Consider the following 11,110-nt stretch of genomic DNA (forward strand, 5'->3'; position numbering starts at 1 on the left):
AAAAAAATTCATAAAAGTACGGAGCTCTAGGAAAATGATCCCCTGAAATGCACCTACTTTGTCCTCTTCAGGTATCAACATTTTTCGTCAATTTGTTAACGATGAGACCAAAAAAGATAAAGTTTGATTATATTGAGACAAAAAATGATGAATTTTAGTTATATTGGGACAAAAAATGATGAATTTTAGTTATATTGGGACCAAAATTGATAAGATATTTATATTGAGACCAAAATTGATGAATTTTAGTTATATTGATACCAAAATTGATAAGATTTTATATTGAGACCAAAATTGATGAATTTTAATTATATTGGGACAAAAATTATTTTTTTCCTTATTTTTTTTTTCATAAAAATTTGAATTGTTAAAGACTGAAATAAGCTAACTTCTTAAAAAACTGAATCCAAAATAAAAAAAATAAAAATAAAAAAGAAAGAGGAAGAAGCAAAGTTTAAATTTATTTGTATTTTTATGATTGTATAATTTTTTAAGTTTAAATAAAATAAAAGTTTTGTTGTTGATATTTTGAATACAAATTAAATATTGATATAATGCTTTTAATCAAAAAATGCAATAATGGCCTTTGTTTAGTATAATCTTATATTTATCTATATTTACATTTAAATATTAATTGTATGTAATAGTTTGTGAATAAAATAATATATTTATATATAAGAAGTAGTTATACAATAATAAATTGAAAAAAAAAATCAAAATAATAGGAATCACTTTACTGATGTATATAAAATTTTATTTATTACATACATATTTATTAATGTATTATTATTATTACAATAATTGAGTCAACTGTCAACCCTTCTAGAAGGGTTGGCTTGCCTCTCAAGAAGCTGATTTTGCTTTTACGTCGAATTTATTATCATCATTATTATTTTATTTTTTTAAAGGAATGGAATTATTTAAATTTTGTTAAAAATAAATGATTTTTTTTAATAAAATATTATATTTTAAACTATTACACAAAAAAAATATATAATTCAAAATAAAATTGAACTCCAAAAATATTACATCCAATTTATTTGTACGTTTAATATTTTTGAATATTTTTTCACTAAAATATAAAAATTAAATACTATAATATCATAGTAAAAAAATATTAACACAACATATTTAATTAAAAGATATTTATAGAAAAAGAATTAGCGGTACATATTTTAATTTTAGATTTGAATAATAAAAATTATGAATTTGAATAGTTGTATAATATTGTATAAACATGTATTGATCTAATATTTTTAATCGTAAAATTAATTTTGAATATAATATAAAAAATAAAAAATAAGTACTCCCCCACCCCATAAGAGAGATATCATTTTTTATTTTTTGTCGATCCCAAAATATTATTTCTTAATTTAGTATTTGCACTAATTACCTAATATTATAAATATTATTATTACTTACAATTTATTATACAAATATCGTTACTTTTATATTATATCATACTTATAAAAGTATTTTTATTTTTTATTTTACTACAAATCAATATAATATTAATATTAAAAAAATTATTTGAGAAAAACAAATAATGTTCTTATTAAAGAACAAAAGTAGTATTTAATTTAATTTTTTTTAATATATATTTAATGAATAATAGAAATTATATATCCCAAATATATATATTATACACAAACAAACACATCCTACTTTTGGCTATTGTTATTATTGTTGACTTTTGGGAGGCTGAAAAGGCAGCATTTATCTTGTCCGTACTCATATGTGGAAAAAAACTAGAAAAAAAAAAAAAAAAAACACTATTATAAAATCTTAATATTGAATATTATATGCATCCTTCCTCTATTTTTTTTTATTTTGGTTCGTTCTATAACAAAGTATTTATTTATTTTTTATTAATTGTATCATCTATCTAACATTACAAATATCCTTCCAATTTACAATATATTAGACAAATATTATTACCTTTATATCATACAATACTAATAGGGTTAATTTAGTCTTTTTACCTTTATTTATATTTTATCTCAATATAATACTAATATTTCTAAAACTCAGTGCAAAAAAAATTGAATATATAAATATGAGACGGAGGGTAGTAGTAATAAAATTCAACAAAAAATGTTGGTGTTCTTTTTTTCTTTTTTTTTTACTATAGTACTTTCTATGTTCACTTACAATGTTGGTAGTATTTTAATTATAATTAGTAGTTAAAAGTAGTGTAATTATATTTTTGTCTTTACTTTTTGGTATAAAGTAAAATTATTTGTGGAAAAAAAAATAAAGTATTTAATAAAACGTTTACTTTGTAATTTGACGTCCCAAAATAGAAATACGTATACTTTCTAACTATTTCTTTTTAATAATTACGTGTGAAAATAATTATTTAGTTTAAAATTCTCTAACAAAAAATGTATATTTGACAAAAAAAGATATGAAAAAAATGAATAATTTAACAAGTAAAAAATAATACTATATATACATATATATGTATACATAAGTGAACTAGATCTATTAAAAAGACCAATACCTTAATTGAGAAAAATTATAAACGATTAGTTGGAGTAGTTCATTAATATCTTCAGTTTCATAATAAATAAATTTAGGGTTTGTTTATTTTGCAAAAAAAATTTAACATATTTTATCAAAAATAAAATAAAATTTATATATTACACACTCATTATTTTATATTACTTACATAATTTTCTATACTGTATATATTTCTTCAACCAAAATACAAAACAAACACACCAAAAAGTTTGTTTGTTTATGATTTCATATATATTTATTATTATTCTTTTTGCATTGTTCTTAATAAAAGTATTATATTTTTTATTACAAACTATCAAATCAAAATATTGTTTAAATCAAAACTCTAAGTTAAAACCAAACATATCCATAACATTCTTTAATATGGTGATTTTGTTTTCAATTTAAATAATAAATTGGATGCAAGTGTGTTTCTTTTGACGAGTTTGAAAAAAAAAATTGATTTGAGTTTGATATGAAAATAATATTTGATGTGATATTTTGTGAGAAGAAAAAATATATTTTTTTCGGATAATAGATACATTTTTTTAAAAAAATTATATATAGATAAATTGTTGTTATTGTACTGAATTATAAATATAATTATATCACATTTTTTGTCATCTATTTATAATAAACAATTTTATTCACCCACAATCTTATTACTCATCTTTTAATAAATACTCCTTTTGTTCCACTTCTCATGTTCATCTTTTCATTTCTGTTCGTCCAACTTATTTTGTTATTTTTCTTACACTTTAATTTTATTTTGAAAAATTTAATTTATAACTTTTTTTTAATTTTAGTTATATTAATAAATTATTTTTAGTTTAATCTATAATTATTTTTATTCTATAATAATTATTTTTATTAATATATTTTTAATTAATTACTAATTATATCCCTCATAAATTCTCGTGTCTATAGTAAAACTGACAAAATATCCGGGACGGAGGGAGTAATAAATAAATTATCATTACTTTTTTTACTAATCTCATTATTTTTTAATTAACTTTTTTATCTATGTATTCAAACATTATAACATAAAAAATCCGATCATCATCATAATAATAATAATAATAAAGTGAAGTGGAGTTTGAACAGTGGGAGTTACATAGAAAACCAGTCTCGGATGCGTCCCTGTTTTGTCCCTTCTTATTACCACGTTCCTTCGAGGAAACCTGTCAGAAATTTGACATCTTTTCACGAGGAAAAAAACCAACAAACACATGTTGCTTTTTTCTTCCTTTTTCTAAAATTTTCCTTAATTTTGAGTCCACCGATTTCAGATTCGCTGTAGAACACAACACAAAATCAACCAATTCTTTTGTAGCCCACAGAAAATTCTTGGCATCAATCAGCTGCTGCGCCCCCCCGCTGCATCCCCACCCTACCCCACCCACCCCCTTTTAAATACCAAAACCCTCTCTCTCTCTTCCTCCTCGATCACCACATCGATTTTCTCTCTCTACATTTTCATTCTTCGAGCAGTGTCGTCCGTCTATGGCGTCCCTTCCAGTAACTCTCGACACAATCAATCCCAAAGTAGGAACCTCTGATTTTGAATATCTTACCGAATTGGATTGATTTTCGGACAATTTTTCTGTTCTTACGATGTTTGATGTTTGTTCGTGTTTTGCCCTATTTTTCAATCCTGTTCTATCTCTGGCTTTAAATTTTGATTTTCATTAAATCAGGTTTTGGAGTGTGAATACGCTGTCCGCGGAGAAATCGTGATCCTTGCTCAGGTTGTTCATCGTTCTGCATCTCTATATCAAAAATCTTAGGATATGAATTGATTTGACCTGAATGTTGTCTGAAATGTATCGATCCTTGAACAGAAGCTGCAAGAGGAACTTAAGAACAACCCCAACTCTCAGCCTTTCGATGAGGTAAATAAATCTTCCATTCTCGTCTCTTGCACTTATTTTCGAGGTTTAATTTAAATAATATTTTGACGCTAAAAAGTGCAACTATGTATAACTTTTTTTTGTCGGAATTGAAATTTCTTATTATTCGTAGGTTTTGAATTTTGTGTTCGAGATTTAAATATTAATTTTACACTGAAATAGTTTAACAGTGCGGTATAATTTTTTATTTATTTATTTATTTATTTTTTGCCTTAGAGTAAAAATTATAAAAATGAAAAAGTACGGGTAATTTTATGCTGGGTTATTTATGAAAATAAGACTGTTGTTTTAAAAAATAGTAAAAAAAAACTATTGTATTGGGATATAAAAATAAAAAATAAAAATTTAATTTGATATTTTTGAAAGAAAAAAATTGATAATCAGATAAAATTTGGATCAAAATCCTCCAAAAATAATACCCCTCAGTTCCATATAAACTGTAAGGGCGGGAGTAAAATTCTTAACAAATTTTTATTATTATTATTTTTTATCATTTGTGGCTAGGTTTTATTGAAAAATGGAGCGATGTTTTGGAAAATAATAAATATTTGATTTGATATTTTTAAAAAACGAATTATTATCGATTAATAAGTATGAGAAATTTTCACATATATTGCGAGCTTCTCGACTTGGAATTGGATTTTTCGAAATTTTCTAACAAGGATGATTTGCATTAATTTCATTAATTAAATTTATGTTTACGGTTCTTGTACAGATACTCTATTGCAACATCGGGAATCCTCAGTCCCTCGCGCAGCAGCCGATCACTTTTTTCCGAGAGGTTCTTACAATGCATCGCTATACATTTGCCGAAAATCGCAAACATATCGATTGTTTTTTAACCTCTGCATTGTCTGGTTTCAGGTTCTTGCCTTGTGCGATCATCCTGCCCTTCTAGATAAACCCGAGTCGAAAATTTTGTTCAGGTAGCTTTCGCCGTTATAGTTCATTCTTACATGTGTTCTTGATCATGTAGTCCTAGGATGTCTTAATCTCACATGGTTTTTACGAGTTATCAGTAATGATTCGATACATTTCCTCTGTTTCATTGGACTTTGTAGTGAGGATTCCATACAGCGCGCGTCTCAGATCCTCGGCCAAATCCCGGGAAGAGCCACCGGCGCGTATAGTCACAGCCAGGTGATCATAGCGTTTTAAATAGTATTTTGATGTGATATTTTATAAGAAAAAATTATGTAATTTTATAAAACACTGTAATTGAATAGTGTTATTATGATTTGAAATGGTAAAAGAACAAATTCGTATTAGCATGTGATTTTCGTCTTATAAAATCAGGGCATCAAAGGTCTACGCGACACAATTGCGGCGGGAATCGAGGCCCGGGACGGATACCCGGCAGACCCGAACGATCTTTTCTTAACCGACGGTGCTAGTCCCGCGGTACGAACATCGCCGAAAAAGTCGAAATTTGAGTAGAAACTTAAATGAAACGATTTCTAATTGCGTGGAAACGTATCCCCGTCGTTCTTGCAGGTCCATATGATGATGCAGCTGCTGATACGCTCAAAGAACGACGGCATTCTCTGCCCGATTCCTCAGTATCCTCTTTACTCCGCTTCGATCGCCCTCCACGGAGGCACTCTCGTACGTATCGATCGTAAATTAGCATGCGGGTTTCCGAATATCGACCCGAATTACAATCTCACGATGTTTTACAGGTTCCGTATTATCTCGACGAAGCGACGGGCTGGGGCCTCGAGGTCTCCGAGCTCGAAAAACAGCTGAAAACGGCGAAGTCAAACGGAATCAGCGTCCGGGCATTGGTCGTAATAAATCCCGGCAATCCTACCGGGCAGGTAATCGATTTTTCGTGCTTTCTTGAGCTCGGTCGAATCTAATAGCGATCGACCCCGATCATTTAAATTACGGCAACAATTTTTCGAAGGTTTTGGCTAAAGAGAACCAAGAGCAAATTGTCGATTTCTGCAAGAAGGAAGGGCTCGTGCTTTTAGCCGACGAGGTGATAGTTCTCGATGCCTCGATCCGATTCTAATTCTATTCGAAACGATCGGTTCGAGATTAGTAACGTTATCGGGTTTCGTATGTTGCGTCGGGATCGTTGCAGGTTTATCAAGAAAACGTTTACGTCGCGGACAAGAAGTTCCACTCTTTTAAGAAAGTCGCGCGGTCAATGGGTTACGGGGATAACGATATTTGCTTGGTGTCTTTCCAGTCCGTGTCGAAAGGTATTTCGATCGAGCATGATTAAATACGGTTGCGGAAAGTAAACGAGTTTCGGGTTATTTATTTCATCGATTCGTTCCTCTGTAAGGTTATTACGGAGAATGCGGGAAACGAGGAGGCTACATGGAGATCACCGGATTCAAGCCTGACGTAAGGGATCAAATCTACAAACTCGCGTCGGTGAACCTTTGTTCTAACATATCCGGACAGATTCTCGCAAGCCTCATCATGAAACCCCCGAAGGTAACTTCCGTGCGCTTTATTACATCACATAGCGTCGAATTCGACCCCATTTGTTCGTTTACTACACGCAGGAAGGCGATAAATCGTATGAGTCTTATGTAAAGGAGAAGAATGCTATTCTGTCGTCGTTAGCGCGCCGAGCTGAGGTTGGTTTGGATATCCTTCGAAACTGTCTTGAAGATGATTGTAATAGAATTCGGTTTAGTTTAATCCGTGTTTCGTCTTTTTCAGAAGCTCGAAGAAGTGTTTAATAGCTTAGAAGGGGTGACGTGCAATAGGGCCGAAGGCGCAATGTATCTCTTCCCGCGGCTTCATTTGCCGGAAAAAGCCATTGAAGCTGCGAAAGGTGCTGGCGCAGCCCCCGACGCATTTTACGCTCGCCGGCTACTGAATGCCACCGGAATTGTCGTCGTGCCGGGTTCTGGGTTCAAACAGGTAATTATAACTAGTTGTGCTGAATCTAGTCGTCGAATTATGTTGGTTGATTATATAAATAATTAATTATGCGTATCTCTTTCAGTTTAAAGCTTTCAGGTGAAATTGTTATTTAATATGTTAGAATCTTATCATGACGTGAAGAGACGTATTGGTTGACTATATAATAATTAATGATGCATATTATGAGATTCGGATCGGTTAATTGTGGTTATTGTAGGTTCCCGGAACGTGGCATTTTCGGTGCACGATATTGCCGCAGGAGGATCGCATTCCGGCGATCGTTACCCGTCTCACCAAATTTCACAAGGAGTTCATGGATGAGTTCCGGAGCTGATGATCGACCGCTGTATCAGTACCGGAGAATTTTCGATGTCTTCGCCGTGTTTCGGGTTCTTGAGATTTTTTGCAAATTTCTGCGGAGTATTTTCATTTAAATGTTGTCGTTGTTCGTGTGTTTGGTCTGAAGAACTTTTGTCGTGAAAGTATCGTATGCAATATCTATCCATATCGTAGACTCATTATAACTTGTCGCATCGTAAATAAAAATTTTCGCACTTTTAGTCTTCCGATGCCGAAAATGCCTCCATGGCATTCGCATAACTCGCCGAAAGACACGTTAGATCTTTTTTTTTTTTTTAAATAAATTTAAATATTTTCTTTTTTGTAAAATTTAAAAATTTTTAAAAAATAAAAACTTATATGTCCTTCGAGTGTCGCTGACTTAACCGACACATGTCCTACACAAAAATTTTCGAAAACTTTCTATTTATAAAACTAATTTGTGACAGGTTGTTACAAAGGATCCAATTAGACTAAAAAAATTGGTTCAAAAATTGGTTGGAAGACACAAATAAGAAAGAATGTGATAACAAACCGAGAAGCTAAGTCCCATGAGACGTCAAATTCTTGAGGCCAACAAATAACAAAGTGAACAAACATCTTCTCGTTCAAATTCAACAATTAGCAAAGTATCTAACACAGCAGCAAAGCCAAAAATATTCAAGCATCTTAATCTTATAATCTATCGTAATGTCGATAACCAGAATGACGGGTTTCTGATATCTCACAGGCGATTGATGACTGCTTCGACCTCCGAGGGGGAGTAGAGATGGTACGTGGGCGATACCTTGGCGATGTCAACATTGTTCGGTGTAACCTGAAATGTAACCGTACACAAGATAAGTGATGGTGTCTTGACAACAATGATGATGACGATAAAGATTTGTGAATTGAGTGTGGCAATAAGCTCGGAATCGCATCAAGAACCATACCTTTTCCTCCATAACTTGTTTCAGGATCGACAGCGCAATGGTCTCGGCTTCTAGGAGAGTCAGATCCTGTAGGGATACAAGAGCAAATTCTTTCGATTTCTTAAATTCAGAAAAGAAGACATTATTTTACATACAAGTTTTCTTTTTTCATTTTCTTTTTTTTTTCAACAGATCAACACCGTATTGATTTATTATACTGTTCAATAGCATTCCTGTTTAAATTTATAACAGAAGTCTCAGTAATATGCGTTGGGTGTTTTTCATGGACAATTTAACGGCTAGTATTAAAACATAGTGTTACCTTGTTGTACTGTTCTTGCAAAGAGCTGTCGGCGCCTTCAGAGCCAGATCCAATTGCTTTTGCGTTGCACTGCCAGAATGTGCCGGACGGATCAGTGTAGTATCTGTGTTCGACAAACAATTGTATTTCAGTAATAAGGAAATAACTTGCAATGTGAAACGCAACACAACTTAAAGTTTCAGGACTAATGTCGGACTCAAATAATTTATTTCTTTCGCATTGAGAACCATTTTTCAAAAATGTATTTAGTGTCAAAACAGATTAAAGAAAATATAGTAAACACCACAATACCGGGCATAACAAAAACCCCATTTAGCACTGATTTTTCTGTAACCAAATCATTTCCGGTCTCAGTATTCAGCAAGCATTGAATTGTTCATCTTAAATTTTCAAAACCTTTACTAAACATAATCGCAACATTAGGATGGCGACCAAAGTGGCAATTTGTTTCGTGAAATAAGAAAAGCAACTAATAGCACATCGTCGTTAAAATTGAAGAAATACTCACAGGCTGGGACCATTCTCATCATGACCAGCAATCAGCAGAGATACACCAAAAGGTCTCGACTGCATCAGAATCATGAAATCCAAAGTTAGAAGAAAAACCAAAAGATTTCAAAACTTCATCTTCCCAAAGATATATCATATAAGGTCAAATGAAGAGAGAATGACGAACAAATCCACTGTATTAACACACATTTTTAGATCGTCTTCAGCACTATAATCACTGAGACTCAATCATTTGCAATTTCTACAGAACATTTCACTCCGGTGAGGCACACAACGATAGGGACGTCTTTCCGGGACAAAATGTCCAAGAATTAGAGTCTAAGAAGCAACCATGTTCTTCATTTTCTTTTTCTTAACTAAACGAAAAGACTTGCTAATTGAATGTAACATTAGAAGGTATATTTTTACAGAGGAGCAAAGGGCTAACCATTGATTCTTCGTCTCCTTCACCAAATCGCAGTGCAAGATCACAAATTGCTTGAGTAGTTGACTCAATAGTCATGGGCTCGCCATACGAGAACCTATGATTCTACAAAAGGCAAAAGCACGGCATTAGTAATTGAAGACTGCTCAAAACATACTAGACCGACATACAGCATCCATTTCGGAGAAGCACCTGAGTTTCAACCCGAGCATGTTCAACCAGTGTTCGAGCATCAGCAATTAATCCACTCATAGCACAACCAATATGCTCATCGACTTCCATAATTTTCTCAACACTGCTAGGCTCCTGCCGCCCATTGCCATAGGTTAAATTACAATCAAAACATTCAACACAAGCAAATGCCACAGTTAAATATAAACAAACCTTTGGAATATTTGTTTCGATGGATTCAAATATAATGAATTTCAAATTAATCCTTAAAGTCCATTACTTTCATTTGGATCTGCAATAAATATAGAACTACAACCTTCGAAATTTCAAATCTTTTTTAACAACGCATTTTTCAAATACTTATTCAAATACAAACAAGGCCAAAGAATGAATTTGAACTCTGAAAATATTTCAAATACGATTTAATCCAAATTCATGCAACCGAAACATGAAATTTAAAATTATACAAAAGAGCAATAAAATCAACAAGCGAGGCTCCTCAAAATAACATATTGAACATACCAAGAGGGGCGATGTAATGCGCTTCTCAACTGCAAGAACCACTCCATCCTTAGTCTTTATGCCAATTGCAGTCGAGCCCAACTACAAGGAAAAATCAACGGATTTCAACCAAATCAACACACAAAAAGAACCCACGAACAATTTATTGCACACGTGAAATATTGAAATAAAAACCTTGATTGCCTCAATGGCATATTCAACTTGAAACAATCGTCCTTCTGGTGAGAACGTGTTTACTCCTCTATCATACTCAGTCCTTGAATCAGTAACAAATGTTCACACATTACTCATCAAACATCCTTCCGACACGCCAATATCATACTACAGAACGCAAATTCAAGCTTACCTTGTGAGGAACATTTCCGATCCCGGTCAATGAGAATTTCGGAATTAGCCTGCAAGGTGATTAAATCAATAATGAAAGTGCTAGATACGGACGGACTATCAAAGGAACTTCGATCAGGCTCACCTAGATTTCGACGACGAAGATTCAGAGCACGAAGAGGATTTCTTCTGGGTTTTATATGGCGTAAGAGCTTCCCTTCTTGTCGAACAAGGCAGCGGTTGAACACGCGGGTGGGTATTCGGGCTACCCGGACCTTATATGGATCCG

The 11,110-nt window shown here is 32.2% G+C and overlaps 2 protein-coding genes across 2 annotated transcripts; one reads left to right on the plus strand and one right to left on the minus strand.

Moving 5' to 3' along the window:
* The first annotated feature begins 3,883 nt into the window (after positions 1–3,883).
* On the plus strand, positions 3,884–7,822 carry LOC127243294 (alanine aminotransferase 2, mitochondrial-like). The gene is made up of 15 exons (XM_051263244.1): positions 3,884–4,047; positions 4,200–4,250; positions 4,344–4,394; positions 5,128–5,193; positions 5,277–5,338; positions 5,474–5,552; positions 5,709–5,813; positions 5,907–6,017; positions 6,092–6,229; positions 6,319–6,393; positions 6,499–6,619; positions 6,706–6,860; positions 6,932–7,006; positions 7,092–7,295; positions 7,516–7,822. Exons 1-15 carry the CDS (start codon positions 4,006–4,008, stop codon positions 7,630–7,632), a joined length of 1,452 nt encoding a protein of 483 aa, XP_051119201.1. The 5' UTR covers positions 3,884–4,005; the 3' UTR covers positions 7,633–7,822.
* Positions 7,823–8,161: 339 nt separating this feature from the next.
* Positions 8,162–11,071, minus strand: LOC127243295 (proteasome subunit alpha type-5). Its single transcript, XM_051263245.1, has 10 exons — positions 10,967–11,071; positions 10,844–10,892; positions 10,672–10,753; positions 10,498–10,578; positions 9,997–10,110; positions 9,808–9,909; positions 9,379–9,437; positions 8,871–8,973; positions 8,570–8,635; positions 8,162–8,454 (listed from the first exon to the last, which is right to left on the minus strand). Exons 2-10 carry the CDS (start codon positions 10,855–10,857, stop codon positions 8,362–8,364), a joined length of 714 nt encoding a protein of 237 aa, XP_051119202.1. The 5' UTR covers positions 10,858–10,892; positions 10,967–11,071; the 3' UTR covers positions 8,162–8,361.
* Positions 11,072–11,110: the final 39 nt, after the last annotated feature.

The sequence above is a fragment of the Andrographis paniculata genome, unplaced genomic scaffold, assembly GCF_009805555.1.
Source record: "Andrographis paniculata isolate CXL003 unplaced genomic scaffold, ASM980555v1 Contig95END, whole genome shotgun sequence".
Taxonomy (NCBI): Eukaryota; Viridiplantae; Streptophyta; class Magnoliopsida; order Lamiales; family Acanthaceae; genus Andrographis; species Andrographis paniculata.